This window comes from Pleurodeles waltl, chromosome 3_1 (genome assembly GCF_031143425.1).
Source record: "Pleurodeles waltl isolate 20211129_DDA chromosome 3_1, aPleWal1.hap1.20221129, whole genome shotgun sequence".
NCBI lineage: Eukaryota > Metazoa > Chordata > Amphibia > Caudata > Salamandridae > Pleurodeles > Pleurodeles waltl.
Window position 1 is genome coordinate 833,497,430 of NC_090440.1, and position 20,111 is coordinate 833,517,540.

At 38.6% G+C, this 20,111-nt stretch overlaps 1 protein-coding gene across 3 annotated transcripts in view; it reads right to left on the reverse strand.

Moving 5' to 3' along the window:
* ABCC8 (ATP binding cassette subfamily C member 8) overlaps positions 1–20,111 on the reverse strand; it is an 848,693-nt gene that overhangs the window by 162,066 nt on the left and 666,516 nt on the right. For all 3 annotated transcript variants that reach the window (XM_069223742.1, XM_069223743.1, XM_069223745.1), the window contains one exon: positions 1,904–1,973. In XM_069223742.1, coding sequence (XP_069079843.1) covers positions 1,904–1,973 — 70 coding nt within the window. The remainder of the gene's footprint in view (positions 1–1,903; positions 1,974–20,111) is intronic.

Here is a 20,111-nt window from a genome sequence, read left to right on the forward strand (position 1 = left end):
AGTATAACAATACATACACTTTCAAACCATATATATTATAAAGAGTCCCTCAGCCACACTCAATTGTTAATGGCCAAAGAATATATGATTCTTTATAACACGAGTTTCTCTGCTTTCTGAACTGAGGTTGCTCATAGAACCTAAGCTGTCATGGTGTCTGATATCAGTCATTAAAACTAAGGTCCAAATTTATACTTTTTGGTGCAAAACTGTGGAAATGCAGTTTTGCACCAAAAAGTATAGCGCCGGCTTGCATCATTTCACAATTCCAGCCGGGCGCTGTATTAATAGAATGGCACAAGCTGGCGCTAAACTTGGGCTAGCATCTTAAAAAAAGACGCTAGCCGGGTGGGGGTGGCGGTAGGGAAGGAGGGGGTTGTGCATCAAAAGATTATGCTAGCCTGGTTAGAGGCAAAAAAATGCCTTTAACCAAACTAGTGCCATTTCCTGGGGCACAACCACCAAAAACATGACTCCTGTCTTCGGAAAGACAAAAAAATGTAAATGTAAATTAGCACTTGTATAGCGCACTACTCACCCGTTAGGGTCTCAAGGCGCTGTACTCATACCGCTATGGAACCCCTCCTGGTTTTTCCCTGTGAGGCGCCCACTCCTGAGCACCCCCAGGGTGAAGCCAGGCATCCAAGCGCTGTTGGGGCCGTTGTGGAGATTAAGCAAGCTATTGCCCAGAGTTGCAGAGTGGGACCCATGAATTAGATTAGGCACAGAGGCGAGAATTATCTGGTCAAGGGGAATTGAGCCCAAGACCTGCCGAAGCGGGACTTGAACCCTGGTCTTGAGCCAGATCTCTGCTTCAGGGTCTGCCGCTCTAACCATTGAGCCACACTTCTCCACAGCCACACTTCTCCACAAGAGTCATGCCCATCACCCCAATGGCCAGCACAAGAGAAAAGTGTTCCCTGGGCATGGACATTGCACCTTGCGCCATGCAGGGGCCCCAATTTAGGGCCCCCAATGGCAAAACAATATTTAAAAATACTTACCTGGACATACCTGGGATAGGGTCCCCCATCTTCCGGAGTCCCTCTGGTGAGGGTATTCCTCAGGCTTGGGGAGGGCACCTGTGGATCCATTCCATGGGGTTTAACAATGGAAATGGGTCCACAGGTCCCCTTACACCTGGTTGGACCCAGGTGTTAAATAATGGTGCTAAGCAAGCTTAGCACCAATATTTAGTCCTGCCTCCCACCTGTGCGTTATTTTAACACAGTGGATAAATATGGGGCTAGCACTATTTTTTGAATGGGAATGCCTACCTCACATCTCATTGACGCAAGGTATGTTCAATCATCCAAAAAATGGTGCAAACTTCTATATTTTGACATTAGACGTGTCTAACGTCAACATATAAATATGGAGTTCAGTTTGCATCGAGTTTGCGTAAAAAACATTGATGCAAATTTGGCACAAAAGGAGTATAAATATGGGCCTAAGATTCATAATAACTACTAGTCTTCAACATATGGTCTAAGAAGAGTGGCACCACAAAAATTGGTGAGATGGCAGTGGAAGATCACAGACATATTCTGGTTGTTCTTTGGTTTTGTTGGTGCAGTAATAATTTGGAATTCTACATAGTGACATCTCTGTGGAAAAATAATGTTCATAGCTTTTGTTTATCCCAACGTCCAATGTCATTCAGAGAAAACAATATGTGGAAACTGAGCCTAAGCCTTTTACTATCTTCAAATATTTCAATTTAGACCCAAACACAACATAAATCCTAGAATAAATCCAATAGATGCCTGTGGGACCATTCATGTATTTCAAATTTATTGAACATCTGTAAATGATCATTTTTAGAAGTACCCATTAGTTTTTGCATACATCAAATTGACAGACGGAATTATTATATTTCAGGGTAAATAATTAACATTTGTACCTGGTCAATGGTGTTAAAATCAGCAGAAAATCTGTTTAGAATACTTCCAAGTGGTGTTGTTTCAAAAAATCTACAATTAAAAAAACACATTTTAAAAATATTTACAGAGTTAAAAGCAATTATATAACCAAAGAAAGTCCTTTTCAATGCATCAGTGCAGTGAGCATAATGCTGTTTAAGTGACTTAAAATGGTTATGTTCATTCATTAGTACAAATAAGCAATTTCAGTGAAATATTACATTGATTGTATCCCCATGCGTTTTTATAAAGTCAAAATCTCGAACAAAAACCTCCAACACCACAAGCATCTATAGAAAATTTTTCTCCAGACTGCATTTTTTAAAATTATGACTTGTAGACTTGGAGTCTTGACGTTTTCTTAACTGGCTGATGTATATTTTTTTTTTCATCACAGTTGTGATCTAACAAAAACCTCCAACACCACAAGCATGTATAGCAAATATTTCTCCAGACTGCATTTTTTTAAATTATGACTTGTAGACTTGGAGTCTTGATGTTTTCTTAACTGGCTGATATATATTTTTTCTTTCATCACAGTCGTGATCTCCTCTGTCAATTTTCTCTGCTTATGTTAGAATTATTACACATTTCATGGGCTGATCTGCCTCCTAATCTGTTCTCATAGACTAATTTACATGGCATAGACTATTTCACATGACACTTCTGTTAAGGACGATCTGATCAAAGTATGGGCTGAGTGATTACATTTTATAGCAAGAAAATTGAGAACTGTAGTAATATCCACCCGGTAATGGATGTTATCCAATTCACCAAAAGCAAAATTGACCATTATAACCTCTTTGGTCACAATGCTCAAAACTTTGATCATCTTAATTAGAACAATTAATTGGTTGTCCTAAAAAGGGTTAGTGATTATGTCAGAAAATGTGAATATCTGCAGAGGAATGCATTCTTCACCTCTTCTAAACAACTTTGTTTTAGAGCTCATCATTGCTGTTATATGTTAATGCCTTCAATGAAATCTTTAAAGAATAGTCTTCCAAACAAAGACTTGAAGACGATTTCAGTTCATACCTTAATAAAAAGGACCCTGGTGAAACCTCTCCACTAAAAGATGCTCATAGAATCCTTTCACTGTATACCAACTTTACACCAAATTTTAACATGAGCATTGTATGCTGTGTCATATGTTTAAAGTAACTGGGACAAATATTCCCACACATCTCCTACAATATTTTAACAAGGTAGTTAACACACACAAAAAGCAAGAACAAGAAACATTTACCCTTACCAACTAAAATATTACAAATAAATATTTCACAATGTTAAAGATAACAATGAGCATTCATTTAGCACATAGGCCTAAATTATCTCTCTTTTTTGCGCAACAGAGCTCTGCACGAACAATTGCAGTGCTGCAATGTGCAAAGGACAGAAATTAGTGCAGCACCATATTTAGCAAAAGTCCCCTGACACCAAGGCCCTCATTATGAGTCTGGCGGTTGCATGACTGTCAGACTCACGGCGGTTGTCCTACAGGCGGAAACTTCCTTTCAAGTTTGCACCAAGTATAGCTAGCACATCTTTTTCAAATACTCTTCAGGGTCCACTCAAATAACTTCTGTACAACATCACTATCAGTTACCAATCATTAGATTCAGTCTACAGCATTGTTTGATACTGAGGAACATACTCAACTCTCTGCACGCTAAAAATTTACCACCTGATCACAAACCCTTGATGAGACTGCATCTAACCCCTTTGCTCATGAAAATCTGCCTAAAAGGCTAATGATCCCTTCTAAAGATGAATTTAGTACAACATACAAACCTCTTGAGCTTGCAAATGTCAGGATGCAGGACTGGAAGTGCCACTGTCATGTTGGACTCATGTATGAGTAAGCAGTAACTTCTTGAATCTATCTACTCTGTGGGCCTTTCAACAAAGGAAGGTCACAGTCATGCTGAATGGATTCAAGCTGCACCTGGGAACATGTAATCCATTATAATATCAGCAGTAAGCTAAGTTTCACAGTGGGCCAGTGACTCCTGCATGTACAGAGAGAGGCAGCTGTTATTTTGAATTTGCAGGTATAACTTTTCTGACGGTGGGGAGGCAGTCTCTGCTACAATGTTGCTGCAGCCAGATCATGCTGCTTGGATGTCGATTTTCAAGCATCAAAGCTTCTAGCTCCCCAAGATTTAGATTAAGGACATTTTGATTCTCTGAGACATATACTAAAGTCACGTAGGATTTGCAAATGAACTTTGATTTATTTTTTCACATTTATTTGAACTCTAAGGACTCAGCCAATGTTCCTGGAATGGAAGAGGACTGGAACTAAAGGAGATTTTATATGGAGGTAAATGTTGATGCATACAATGCATACGGTATTAGAATTCTAGAATATGAATAGATTGATAAATGCAGGGACACACTGAATGTTAATATTGTCTCTTATGTTTTCATTGTACAGCAATCAAGTAGAAACTATATTCATCATTCATTAACAACACAACTCAAGGTGATTATTCTAACATAGATAGATGGTCAAGAATATATATGTTTAATAAGATATTCATGACTTCTTATGTGGCACTTCAAGAATTTCACCCAAAGACTAAAGTGTTGGTAAAACATAGATATTTATATTGTGTATCACTGCACCATTACAGCTATGTTTAGTATTCACTTGACAAAATATTTGAAATATCTCTTACTCTGTAGAGCATTACCACACTCTTCCTTGATCCGCAAAATAAATATGCAGATTGTGGAGCCCTGAATCTCTATTTTCTGCTTTTCTCATTTTCCTTTCCCTACTTCTTATATTGGCTCTTATGTTCCAGTATATGTGGTCACTGGTGAGGCCACTGAGATTTGGAGAATATCACCTATGTTGGATATTGTGCACAACACTATTGCAAACCTTGCCAACCAATGACCCAGGATAAACAAATGCCTCCTTCTTAATAGTTGAATATATTTTTCTGCTTCCCTCTATGCATGAGAATCAAATGCAATTAATGTCTCCTTACTATCCTTAATTTGCATTAAATCGCTCCTAGACCTTTGTTGCTGACATCGTTACTGATCAGAGTTGTTCAATAAATCCTAAGTGTTGAAGATTAAGGGTTTTGAAAAAATCCCCCTTAACCCCTTCTTCACAAACTGTGATCCATACATAATCTACCATTTTCTTCAACATGGTTCTTATATTTTCACTTTTATTAGCAAACGTCTGTACATGTTTGCTGTAGAGCTCAATGCTCCTAGAAATTAAAGTTGTTCCTCTCTATTATTAAGTTCAGAAATTCTATCAATGATATTTAGCAGGTCAACCTTTGGTTTTCTTCCAGGATGATGGTCCAGATAAGGAAATTGCATTTTCCACATTTATATTTGTCATCATTTTAAGTTAAACCACATTTACTAAATCTCTCCAACACTTTTATCACTTTTAAGTGTATTTTTATCCTATTTCTACCAAAGACCAAAACACTGTGCTGGAAGAATTTAATTCCTTTTAGAACCCCATAATTGTAGTCATTACTCTCAGAAATATCTAGACTGCAGACACCATTTTCTATTGCATCTTTAAGAATTAATTAGATGGTCCAAGGTAGAAATTAAATAATTAAAACTGGGTAAAGGGAACCTATCCATCGCCACATATATATTTAGTTCCCTTAAATGTATGAAGGGGCACACATCACCATTGGCATTTCTTGCCACAACGTAAGCTGCTAACCACCTTGTGGTCTCTACTGGCTCCATAATCATCTCACATAATTGTTCAAGATCCATTTACCCCATTACTCTTACACTCAATGGCAAATTCCTTACTTTGCTGATTAATGCATTCCCTTAATAGTACAGAGTAAGAATCCAACTAAACACAGAGAAATGTTTGATGAGGTTAACCTAAAATAAATTCACCACTCACGGATATGTATTTGTAGCTTACTTCAAATCTAACACAGATTTGAAGTAGGCACCACTTTAGTACCACTTTCAAGGGTCTGGGACTGGAGGGGCACTATTTGGAGGTTCAGAACTCACTCAGACTGAGTCCAGGTGTGGGTTCATGGTAGGTCGAGACTTTCTGTAGTTGAGGCTCTGATCTGGAGGCCAGCCTAGCAGCCTTTGTAGTCACTCTGGAAGTTCAAGCAGAAGTGCAAGTTTCAAGCAGCATGGCAGTCCTCTGATGCATATTGAAGGCTTCAAGCAGGAAAGCAGTTCTCTTGGAGCAGCAGGACTGTCTTCCAAAGTACACAGAAGGGCATAGAAGCAGAGCATTCCTTTGCGAATCCTTCAGCAGGTCCCGACATGAAGTAAAGAGTGAGTTTGAGGGTCCTATTTATACACCTATTGCCAGCTTTGAAGTGGAAGAAACTTCAGGAGTCTTCCCTAGAGAACCACCTGGAATTTCCTATTTCTTTGCCCTGGTCCCTGGATTGTCTGATGTTACAATAGCCTAGTGTGAAGTTCTCTCTGTGAGTGTCCTGAGGCAGTGCCTTCGAAGTGCAAGTGGAGCTATGCACATCTCTATCCCCCATCCTGCCAGAAAGGCCCATCCTGCCTCCACCCAGCCTTTCTAAAGTGTGGCTGTCTGGGGTTATTACACAAATGCCATGCATGAGCAAAGAAGGAAGGTTTAGGCCTGGCATAAGGTTTATTTTCCCAGATTGAAATGCCAGTTTGGAACTGAACACACAGGCTGCAAGGACAGGCCTGAGACAATTTTGAAAAGACTATTTACGTGGGTGGTACAATCACCACTGCAGGCTCACTAGTATCATTTAATTAACAGACCCTTTGTTCATGTAGCACCACTTTACTATGGACTTAAAGATAAGTTATATATTCCAATTGGGTGTAAGCCAATTTACCATATTTAAAGGAGAGGTCACATGCACTTTAGCACTTGTAAGCAGTGATAAAGTGCACAGAGTCCTAAAAGCCAACAAAAGCAGAATCAGAAAACAGGAGGCTGCAAGAAAATAAGTTTGAGGATGACCCTGCAGAGAGGGACATATCCAACATCAGTCACAGTAGTAGACTGTGTGCATTGACGGAGTCATTATCATGTTGTATTATTACTACTTGCTCCACTGGTTTATGGTTATGGTTAAGGAAACACCTAAGACACTTTCTCATCCCTCTGTTTTCAGATGGTAAGTACAATAAGTCACATTCTTTATTCTTAAAATAGAAATCACAGAAAATACTGTAGCAAAGAACAGAATCAACATACACAGTGCAATGGTAATGTTATTTCTCAGTTTTATCTGAGGATGCAAGCTATTGCCAAACTTGAATCCATTCATGGAGCACAACAAATACCTCCAACTAAATCAATAAAAGACTTGAGTAGGTGCTATTATCCACCAAACAATCTAAATTAGAAAACATATGAGGATGAACTCTTTACCAAAACTAGCTTCTGCAAGGTGGTCAGGTTCTTCATATTGTTCCTTATTTAAAGACTCCTTTGAAGAAATTATTACAATAACAACTAAAATATGGAAATTTCTGAGAAAGGTTTACATATCATCTACAACCAATTCTTATATAAAGAAAATGCATTTTAAATGTCTTCTATTTTTACTAGCCAGAACTCCAGCCCAAGCCAAAATCAAAACCAAAAAGCTAACAATAAGACTAACCTTAAACCTATCCACTTATCCTAATTCTTAAAATTATCCTTAACCTAAATCTTATCTGTAACTTACCCATAAGCCTGCGATTATTAGTATCCATGGTTTTTACACACTCACCTGATTAATTTTAGTTCACAATATTTTTTTAGTTAACATTTATTTTTTTTACAATATCATAATTAGGGCTCCCGGTTTTATGGTATTTATTTTTTTAACATTTCTCTCTGTATTTATCCATAATTATTTTTTGGTCATTCCACATTTTATTTTGTCACAAGAAAAAAAATGCTGCAGCTAGTAATTTCTCAAATTTCTTTAAATAGGCAATGCGCGCTTTTTTGTTATAGGTTTAGATAGATTTGTGTAGATGGATAAATGGGTTACTGCTTTTAACAGAGATCCTTTTGTTACTTGCAGTTAGTACATTACAATCCTTCTAATATAGCACAGTAGGATGTGAAGGAACTTGTAACCCTCACTGTCTTATGTAACATGTCCTTCATATTGATTTACACACATATGATTTATTGTCAATATAACGTGTGATGTAAGCGCTCTGACACCCTAAATTGGAATGAATAGTGCTATAGTGGTGTTTAAATTGCTATTTGTGTAAAGACTAGGACAGACCAACACATCTAACATTCCTAGAATGCATCCATATCTCTTGGATACAGGGACTCTTAAGTATCTGTGAAGTGATAAGCTGTGTATTTGTTTTGCCTTAATGGCTTTTAGTTGTGCGTCTCCCCCCACGCTCCGAATAGATCCCAGCCAGGATACCTAAACCAAAGGAGACCTGATGGCCCTTTAACGTTGACCTTTGTTATTGGCTCAGCTGATATCCTACAAGCCCTCTCCCTGCTTGCACTCAGAAAGGCTCATCTTCTCCTTCCAAACAGCAGCAAAGTTGAACATATTTATTGGCATTTTTCTGTTTCTATTTATAAATACAGACAAAGGAAAAATATTTTTCTGTCTGTATTTATATGTAAAAATCGATTTAAGTGGAAAACGGCAAGCCTTAATCATAATTATTATCATTACAGTTTCCTAAGAACATCCTTTACCACTACAAACGGTTTCCTCATAATTGTATATTTTCTTTAAATCTTTTCATGTGGTTGTTAGGGTACTGGTCTTAGCCACATTAAAGGGCAGTAAAGCATACTTGCAGCCTTGCCCGTTTGAAGGCAGTTGCTAGGCTAGTAACAGCTGCTCATCACTATGTTCTCATCACACAGTTATCAAAAATTCTCAAAAAGGCACCCTGGTATCTGCAATAGACTTCAAGAATTTTCAGTCCAGGTGATTTGTAAAGTTGTAGAAAGTCACTCCCAAATTACTACACAAGTTCAGCATTTTTTACTACAGTTAGTTAGTTTGAATTTAGAGCTTATGTTCTTAAGGTCAGGAAAAGATAACTCCAAGAGAAATTATTTTTTTAGAGTTATGCAAATTCTTTCTGCCGTTTTTTGCAGAACAAGGAAAGAAATAAAAAAAATTGATATCTTTTTAGAAACACACATACTTTACTCCTTAAGAAATATTTGGATTTCCAACTGTTTTCTGGGTTTCTCTCCTTGTTTTTTTTATCATTTGGAATTTAATCTCAATCTTCCAAAACATGAAAGTGCCTTTTTTTGGTTAGCATGGCTCACAGCCGTTTAATACTTCCAGGAGCTTTTATACACACCTTATTTTAAAATGAAGATAGTTACAAGAAGTCATTTCATTTTTTTGGCTTGCTATTTCCTCTCTGTGTGCAGTATGCTGATTCCTCTTCTCATTGAAGATAATGATGAAGATAAAGAGTGAACAACAACAAGAAAGGTGCAAGAAGAACCTTGAAAAGCAAAGTATGTTTTCTTATTTAAAGTATGGAAGTCTTTTGTCTCTAAACTTTTCACTCATTACAGATACATGTTAACATTATACTGACAAGCTATACCTAAACCTCACATTTGTAAACATTGGGTTATATCAACTGATATCTTACCTTGGGGTATGATACTTTGGTTTATTAAAAATCATAATTATTTTTATCAAACCATCCATTAAGATACATTTATTGGATCCAGTTAACATGAGGCTTGTTGTGAATGGCCTAGGACCCCTGTCACAATGTAAATATCTTTAAGGTGAGCGTGTGGTAGTCCTACCTTGCTAGCTATACGAATGGTTGGTTAGGCTGGACTATCCTAATATCTCTGATGTTTGTCCACACAAGGTAAATGGTAGGAATGTTTTTCAGATAGAAGTACTCTGAATTCCTTTAGAGAGTGCTTAATTTGAAAGGAATGAGTGCCAGTGTTCACAGTTCTTCTAAGAAGGCCACTGCAAGTGATATTAAATTTCATCACCAAATAGGTAGTCTTGTATCCACCTCATGCCTCTTTAATTCGCTTTCAAATAGAACCTGACCATTTATCTCTTTTGCAGGTTCCTGCTGTGTCCTTTCCTGATGTTTTTCCATTTTTCTCTTCCTCCTTTCTCCTGTGTTTGTTGTTCCATCTCTTTCTCTCAATCGGTGTCTAATGAGGAAAAATAAGTGCAGTTCTGAAACAAAGAGTGCTGGTGGCCCCCACTGGCAACTACCGGCTCAAATTCCTCGCTGCCTTCAGTATCTCCTCTCAAGCAAACACAGAATATCTCTTTGCCTGTGTGAACATAGTTGATTCAACTAAGCTATCTTTTCTATAACAAGTTACTGTTCAATGGTGAGTTGTGGGTTCCTGTCTGCATCTATAGCATTTGTTTGCTATCCCATAGAAATGTTCTGTAGCAAAAAGACAATCAAGTTCATTAATATCTTGGATATTGTTTATTTGAATCAAAACTATTTAGAGACTGAGCCCCTCATTATCAGACTGGCGGTCCTGGGACTGCCAGACTCGCGGTGGAGGTCAGACCGCCACCAAAGCAGCAGTCCAGCCTCCACATTACGACCATGGCAGAGTCGCCATGGTCCGACTGCCTGCACCCGCCAGGTTGCCGCAAGTTGACAGCCTGGCGGTGCCGGCGGTCTTAATTCACCAGTCAATGCTGCAAGCAGTGCTCCCCTGGGGATTATGAGTCCTCTCTCCACAGGCTTTTGCATGGGGTGCCAGGGGCCCATGCACTTGGCATGAAAAGTGTGATCGGTGTTGTCACACTCAACACACCACAACATTGCCACCGGCTCGATTACGAGCGGGTGTCAATGTTGTGGTGAGTATTCCGCTGGGCCAGTGGGTGGAAACGCTGTTTCTGCCCACTGGCCCAGCGGAAAACTCATAATTGGGCCAGTGGGCAGAAAACCGGAGTGGCGGTTTTCCATCCGAAAGAGTTTGGCGGGCGGCCTAGGTCAAGACAAAATCATGTTAAATGTTAGAATATTAATAACTTTATAAAAACATATTTATAAGTAATACGTATTAATTTGGGGGACACTTGAATATTTTGTTAAAAAATAAGACAAATCACTGCAGGATGAAATATTATATATTTAGACCTTAATTAGGACTTGGTGGAGAGGAATAAACCATCACAAACGTGATAGATATCCAGTCTGCCGTATTACAATCCCATGATATCCTATAGGGATCTTAATAAGGATGTCTGTTACATTTGTGACAGAGTATTCCAGCCTCCAAGTTCTAAATCAGGCCCTTAGTGCTGGAATAGGAAAACATTTTTGTGGTGAAAAACTAAGATGCAAATATATATAATTAGAAAAACAATTGAAATCAAAATACTTTTATTTTTTCAATTTAAGAAATTGATCACACTGTACACAGTATCAACTCAGTGGTTAAAACAGGTTTTATTTTGGGAAAGAACAGAGATAGTCTGACAGACAGGAAGGTAGCTGAAAGACTTCTGATATATGAGTGCTACCTATACGTCACAAATTCTTTCAAACTTTCATATTAAGAGGTTCATAAAAGTTCTAATTTTTTCTTAGGTATATTTACTAATAATGTTGATTATTATAAACAAAGGTTTGAAGTTATTTGTCTTTGGTAGGAAGCGCTGTATAAACTCTGTCTTATAAATTTATATTTTAATTGGCCTGCATAGTGATACATGCTGCTTTATGATAGTTTGAGCATAGCTCAATGTACTTTGGATATTCATGGATAAGTAAAGAAAATGAGGCAATGAATTACTTTTATCTTTTTTAACTTGTTTAAATTATTTACAAGTTAGAGCAATTCATTGTGAGACCTAGGCGTGCAGATAATTTCAGAAGTTGAAAACCAGTACATGTTATTTTTCATAACAGGCGTGGTACTAGCGCAGGGGTCTCTAACAGGTTGATTGAGGCTGCCACTGAGTAGCTAGCACATGATAAATGTCTGTCAAGAGCTTGGGAATGTACAGCTGCTCACCTCATAAGGCGGAGATTTCAAACACTGTGTCCCTTTCTGACAGTTCAGGATGATACAGTTTACCCTCTTCTGAAAAATTATTTCCTTACTGTTTTTCTCCTTTTTTCTTGCTTCTCCGTCATTCTTTTACATTTTTCGTCGCTTTCATGCCTCTCTCAATATCTTTCATCACCCCTTCCTTGTTTCCCTCTTTCTTTTCCCTTCTTTCTCTTTTTCTTCCTGTCTTTTTACACTACATCTTTCTTTCCTTCTTTATTTCTTTTCCTCCTTCTTTGTTGTGCATTCCTTTTCAGTCACTTTCTCTTTCACTTTTGTTCTTGTCTTTATTTTGCTTTAGCTATTTTTCCTTACTTTTCCTTTTCTATCATTTCTATCTACCCTTTTCTCATTTTTCCCCATTTTCCCTTACTGTGTTTCCTCCTTATCTTTTGCTTTCTTCTGCTTTTTTTATTTTTCCTATTTTTTTATGGGATACTTTTTTTTCTCCCTCATTCTTTCTTCTCCACAGTTAGTTTTCCCTCTTTCTCTGAATACCTCTTCCCTTTGATCTTTTATTCTTTCATTTTTCATCCCCTTTTTGTCTTTCTCCTTTACTGTTTATTTTTCCTTGCTCCAGTTTCTTGATTCTATACCTTCTCCTTGTTCCTTTCTTTTGATGTATCTGTTTATTTCTCTACTTCTTTCTTTCAGTTGTTTTCTTCTTCTTTATTTTTTTCCCTCCTGATTCTAGTCCTACATTTGTATCTGTCTTCTTCTTTCCTACTCTTTCTCTTGTTACATTTACCTATTGTACTTTTTGCTGTATTTTTTTACTTTCTTCCTCCATTACTGAACTTTTCTCCACATATCCACTTCTCTCTTTTTCTCCTATTCTTTTCTTTCTGCTCATTTTCCCTTTCTAACACTATTTTTATTTTCCTTCCTTTCCATCTCTTTATTGTTCGTTTTCTTTCTTTCATTCTTTTGTTTTTCTATGTCATACTCTTCCTTCTTTTTTACTTTGTTTATCATTTTTCTTCCTCTACATTTCTTCACTCTTTTCACTGTTTTTTCTTGCTTTCTCTCATTTTCTTCTTTATTTCCTTCTTTTTCCTTCTTCTCCTTTCTTTCATTTGTTCCTCACTGTTTATTTTATATTTTACACATTCTTTCTCTCTTTTCTTTTGCCTTTCTTTTGTTCTTTCTTTTCCTCTTTCTCTGCTTCGTTCTTGCTCATTTTTCCTTATGTCTCTCTTGCCTTGTTTCTCCTATTGTGTCATTCTATTCTTTCTCTGTATCTTTCTAGCTTCCTCCCTTTCCTCCATTCCTTTTTTTCTCAACCATTCTCTGTTTCTCTTTTCCTCTCTTTGTTTCTCCCTCTTCCCCCTTTCTCTGTCTAATGAGCATAGGGACAAAACCTATCCAAATGTAAACCTTTTGCGATTATTGCTCCTGTGCCAATAAAACTGCATGTTCCCTGTAGCAGGACCGGAGAACCTTAGGGGCAGTGTTTAAGTTAATTGACCTCTGTGTAAATTTATTGAATACCTTATTAGGCAGTAGCTCACAGCGGTTTTCAATTATCAAAAGTAGCTTTCATTATTGCAAAGATTGAAAACCCCTGTTCTAGTGCAATGCAGTCTTGTCCTTCGATTGGCTGTTTTATTAACAGACCTAATTTAACATGTTGAGTTGCGTGTACTTTGACAAGTTTTCCAGAACTTTGACCTAATAATGTACAAATGTGCAAAGGATTTTGGTCTCTTTTTCCCCCGGAAGTCTGTGTAACGTTTGAGTGTTTTCAATGCCATCTTGAGACTGTTTCCGTACTCTGCAACTTTGGTATTTGTTTTTCAGAATCCTTCTGTACATAGAGTTACTCAATGATTTTGGAAACTCTAATGTGTAAATCGTCTGGATTGGGGGCAGCGTAAAAGGGGAATATTGTGCAATGTATTTTGTACAGAGCGTGCCCTCTTTACATCTGTGTTTACCTTTAGCGTAAGTAGGAGCTTGGATGTAAAATAATTCCAAGTCCCTAACAGTATCTTTCATATGATGCAATGTGTTGTTACAGGCCAGGAAATATAGGGTGTTTGTGGCTCTATCTGACTCACCATCAGCAAATCATGAGGTTAGGACATTATCAGATAAAGGAGGGTTTCCTCTACCCATTTGCCGACATAGTTTAGGCAGTCTGAAATATTGGCATTGTTTCCATGTATTTTTTCTTGATAATACTGGGTCTATATATTTTAGCATACATTTGGAACAGTAGTTTGTGTTGTTAGATTACTAGTCCTAGTAGACAAGTGCCAATATATCACCTTACAGCTATAGCAGACTTTGAGCATGTGAGTGTTCCGGTCAGTGTTCTTCAATTGGTAGGGCATGGGGGCTCCGCAAATAAGGAGGGTAACAGTAGGACTGAGCTGGTGTGATTAGCCATGGGAAGTGAATGCTGAATGATCATGATGACAGAGGATCTGTTTGATTTTGGTTCTCGAACAATGCTAGGACCAATAAGAGGAATGCTTCATAAAATGCAAATCAAATAAAGCAATAGCTTTGTGATTACAGTGCATAGAAAACGTGAGAGGATGGAAAATGCCTTCTTGATGATTTTGGTACTCTTACCCCCTATTTTCCTTTCTTCACCACTAGTTGGGAATGTCCTATTAGGCTACGCTTTCGGTGCCTCCTCTTTTTTGTTTGTGACCTCCATGTAAACAATCTATCATGTTTAATATGCACACCCTTGTCCTTAGTTAACCATTTAGGGCCCGAGGTCTTTCCAGAGTTTTTAAAAGACCCATGAAAAGAAATCAACAGAGCACTCTTCTCTGAAACAACATATACCAGTCACTGAAGACACACACAATGATTTATTTTTCTGGTGGATCAGACAACTATTCAGTAAATTCAATCATGTAGCTAATATGAACCTGCACAATGACTCTTGCCCCATCTCCAAAGAGAGTGGGTGCTATTAGATTTCTACATTTTAAAAAGAATTGGTGCTCCTGCCTTTCTCAAAGCTGTTTACTTGTCACAGGAACATCAACACAACCACAAGGTGGACTACATCGAACATAGCCCTGATGATTCACTTGATGCTGAGTTCCAGAGTGCATTGGCACCTACTGATATACAGTATTGAAGGTCAGAGACGAGTACAATAAGGAAAGTGCAAGCTTACATGTTGCACAATACAAAACGCCCTTATAAATATCTTGTTTCACTCTTTCATCTAATGAATTGTTTCTCTCTGTTCTCCACCCGACAAAATACCTCATTTTAATGACTTAAAATTGTGTTAATTTTCAAAACCAATGTGTCTCACAAAGCTTGTGTAACTTGCTTCCTGACTCTCTCCTGTTATTTTTGCAGCCATACCAGTACAAGCCTGTCTTCTGCTTCCACCTCGTCCAAGTTTTCATTAAACCTAATGGCAGTAAGTGTATCTGTTTTTGGGTTAACTTGAATACTGTTAAGTGGCTGTTGTGATATTAATGAAATTCTCATTTTACATGAAGTGTACCTGAGCTTCTGGACCATTTTATTTTCTTAGCCTATCATAACACTGTTTCCCTCTTTTCCCTTATCTTACATCCCTGAATTCTACAGCACAAATTTTGTTGTGGGTACTAGGAATTTGGGAAGCTGGCGGACATTCGCCTTGTCCTTTACTGTGGTCATGTCAACAAAAACAGGAAGCGATGTGATCCTGGCTTACGTATCTGCTGTTGGAACCATATTTTCTGAATCCGTCATACACTGGTTCCCCTGTTTTCCCTTATTCTATATCCCCAACATCTGAGGAATAAATACAGTTGAGGTTATTCCCATATTGAGAGGCTGGTGAACAATCTTTACTTCGATCATCACAACTTTGAAGTTATACGGCAGTCATAACAAAACACACTACATGCACCAACATCACACTCTCATGGAACTAAACAGTACCACAAATCATAGACGGGGCTCTATCTTCGTTTTCCCCAGCATGAACACAAACTGAATGCCTTGACAACACATAAAAAGGTACAAGACATAACAAGCATTTACAATGTAATTGGTCTTGCATTTACTTGAGTTAGAGCTAATGGTGTTGTAAATGTATAAGTGGACTTTTCCTGCCACATAATTCCAGTGGCCTTGCATATAACTAAAGGGCTAGCAGGCATACTAGAATATAAGTTAAACAAGACCCTTAAAACACAAACTACTCCTTGAGCATTTACCAATGTTTTTGAAAGGCAAGCACAGGAACAAATGAAAGTGATGAGCATGAGGTGGGCATGGTTAAAGCCCACAAATGGATTACAACAGATGGGAAACGAAGCACTTGCGTGCTGCTATACTTGATCTAAAAACATAACTGGATGAGCTTCTCATGCATGGAAATGGGACGCTTGAAAGTAAAGAATAGGGTCTACATCAGTTTATCAGATCCGTACTTGTCAGCACTGATAGTGTTACTGTGCATCTCTATCCAAGAAATATCATGATAGCGAAGCTTACTGAACCAACAAGCAGCTCTGCAAGACCATGCATGACAAAAGGAACTTTTAATGAGAAACAATTGAACAAAAACTGTCAAGGATGGGGTATCACAGCACTATACAATAGTTAAGCTTTGCACTGCCATTTTGTAAGCTGTGCGCAAACGGAACGCACTGTCTTGCTGATATCCATGCAGATAATAGTTTTGTCTCAAGTGCCACATGGTTTCAATGAGGAAGCAGATCCCATATCTTTTTTCAAGCTCACAAACTCACTCTCACATCCCTCACACCTCTCAAGTTTACAGTTCTAAGTCATTAGTCCCCTCATGCACACAGTTTTATCGGCAAACCTTGATGTAAAACTTGAGTTATACTCTGCCAGGCCCAAGAAGGATTGCAGCTGATGCTTGTTTTTAGGAGATGGGGCATTCTGTATTGCTTTCACCAATGTAATCTTTGCTGAAACACTATGTTAATCTAATCAATGTCCCAGGTATTCCACCCCTCTCACTTCAATCTTGCATTTTTCCATTTTGATCATCAACCCATTCCTTTGCAATGTGGACAACACATACTTTAACACCTTATAATGAGACTCATTATCCTCCCCAAAAAAATCAGAATGTCATCCTGAAAATATGACACATTCTGCATATCATGGGCTAAATGCTTCATTGCTATCTGTAAGGCTGCTTTTGCTGCAAAGAACATGCTTTTAAACCAATATGCTTCATCAGGTGTAATGGACAAATAAAGTGGCCTAGACTCCGGATGCAATAAGATTTGACAGTACACAGAGGATAAATCAAGCTTTGAGAATAGTTTTCCTCTCTTGATCAGAGTCAACTCATTTTCAATGTTGAGCAAAGGATGCCTGTTCGCCCATATGGCTGCATTTAGATCACAGAGATCCACACACATTCACATTTCCCTGTTGGACTTCTTTACAAGCACAATCGGCGCTAACCACTCTAATGCCTCAGTCTCTTCGATAATGTTCTCCTCACACAGTCTGTGCAACTCTTTTCTTAATGGCTCTCTCACGACCAATGGTACAGTGCATGCCGTATGCACTTTTGGTGCACCTCTGTTCTTCAATATTATTTTGTGCAGGAAAACTGTCAATAAACCCAAGTTGCTGCTGGAAATTTTTTACTTCCATGTATCTTCACACCATTTATGCTTCATTTCGCCCCAAGCACCTGGTCCAGATGATTGGGGTCCAACTTAACTTATCTTGTGACTTTCTCTGTTGTGGGGATCCCAAAAGACAAGAATAATTTTTTACAATGTGCACCTTTAACTGGGAGGTGCCACCCTGAAACCCCATTGTGCCTTGAAAGTATTCGGACAGCTCAATTGGTTTGTTGCTACACACCACAAGTCTAACATCTGGTGGTCTCAAAATTCTATTGAGGAACTTGTCCAGCTCCTTTTCCCCAATCAGGGTATATCAGGCTCCTGAACCTCAATCCTCAACCATCACCTGGACCTCTGCCTCATCAGCGGTTATAGTGCAGCAGGGTTTTTCGGTTTGGTTCACAGTTCCTACTTTACATACTTACAGCAAAAACTCCTGTGGCACATCCTTTTCATCACCACTCTCTCCAGTACCAATCATGTTTTTTACTCTTATAAGGAAATTCTTACTTTTGCTTTTGCATACCATGGCAAAATATCCTTTAGTCTTATATCTTCTGCAAAAATAACCCATCGCAGGACACACAGAAATGGTTGCACCATGACTCCTCAGTACGTACTTATAACATATTGGGCCTGATTACAACTTTGGAGGAGGGTGTTAATCCGTCCCAAAATGTGACGGATATCCTGCCCACCGTATTACGAGTTCCATAGGATATAATGGACTCGTAATGCGGAGGGTGGTATATGCGTCACATTTGGGACAGGTTCACACCCTCCTCCAAAGTTGTAATCAGGCCCATTGTTTCCTTGTCTTGTCCGTTGGCAACCCATGTCATATTATTTTCCAGAACTGTCTTTTTTAATCCTTTTTTGTGCACCTGTAATTTTTTTCACACCCAGATGCCATTTCCTTTAGCCCTTCCTCTGTGCTCTCCACTCTCTTTGCTATTTCAATTGTTTTATTTAAATTCAACCCTTTGGTATTCAGAAACCTCTCCCATGTTTTTTTTATCTATTATCTTTTGCACTAACTGTTTTATTAACATGCTGTACAGAAAATCTTTGTAATTTCAGGATGAAGTAAATTGGCATAAATCAGCCATGAAATTGTCAACTGATCTCTGAGACATTGACATCTCTTAAGGAACTTATACCTTTGCACCACTTCATTTTTTTCCCAATGTCCAATTTTTGCGTAGCTACTTTGAATTCATCTAAATTCTCCTTCTCGTCCTCTTCAACTTGAATCAAAGGATTATGTTTTAAAATGCAACACCCTTTGGCCCTAAACAATGCTTTGGCATTTCTAGCTTGTGTGCTGCCATATATATATCTCATCCAAAAATGGCCGTAATAAAGGCATCAAAGCCCTCCTTCCAATCTTTCCACAATTTCACTAGGTGTGTTAAAAAAATGTTGGTGCAGTATTCACTTCCATAGTTAGCTATTAGCTAGACAATATATATTGGTGCTGGTGAGAATTGTGTTTGTGTTGCCATAAAATGTCAATTCTGTGACAGTTACTTCCTGTATATGATCCTTGTAAATTGTGTTCTTTTCCCTTTTAAGAGTACAGTACGGTGTGGTGCTGGTGTTTAATACTGTTCCTTTAAACGCTCTCCTTGATAGGAACTCAATGCTTGTGGCGTCTTGGCTGGTCTCCTGGCAACAGTTATGAGTGTACAGCAGTGCCAATTCGCTTGTGAGTATCACATGTTATGGCCGCTGTGCTTGTGCACCGTTTAAGGCTCGAACGTGTAGCATTATTCCATATTTTATTTCCTTATTATGCCCACAAACATAAAATTGTCCCCACATGATGACGGCTGCTAACCAGAATACTGAAAATGTTGTGGACAGTTCCTGCCACCGATGAAGCACCTTATTCTGCTCCTGATGTGAACAATACTGTTTCCTCCGGCCGAACTGCATCCTGGGTTCACAGTGAATTGATCGTTGCCAAATGAAGCGCACCTTCGCAACTGAGGAGACCGAATGAAAAGTAATAATTCATTTATTTAAGTACAAAAAGACATACATTGGGAGCAGCTGGAAAGGTCGAGTCTCAGCTCCAACTCCCACATAGAATCTCCCAACACATTCCTCTGTATTTGTGTATTCCACCTCACACAAGATGCAACGGGTTTCCTCTAGAAGCTTCTGTCCACTTCAAAGGGTATAAATACTGGGTAGAAACACTTGACCTCAGACACCAACTCTTCAGCACACTCCTAACCTGTGGCTGCTCTGCCAGAAAGAAGAACTACTTTGCTGCTGCAATGGCTGCTGCTGTGCTGCACTTTTGGTCTAAAGGATTGCTGCCCTGCTGTGCTGATCTGATGCATGCTGCTCTCTTGCCTGGGTGAGAAGGACCTACGCCTCTTGAACCCAGAACCCCAGAGTGACTCTAAGGGCTAGCTACCTGGTCTCCTGATCTGAAGACTGAGAGACACAATAGGCTTCCAACAACCTTGCACTTGCACCTGGACTCTGTGAGACTACCCTGCCAATTAGTGCCACCCTAGGCCATGATCCAGAGGAACTGATGCATCTCCT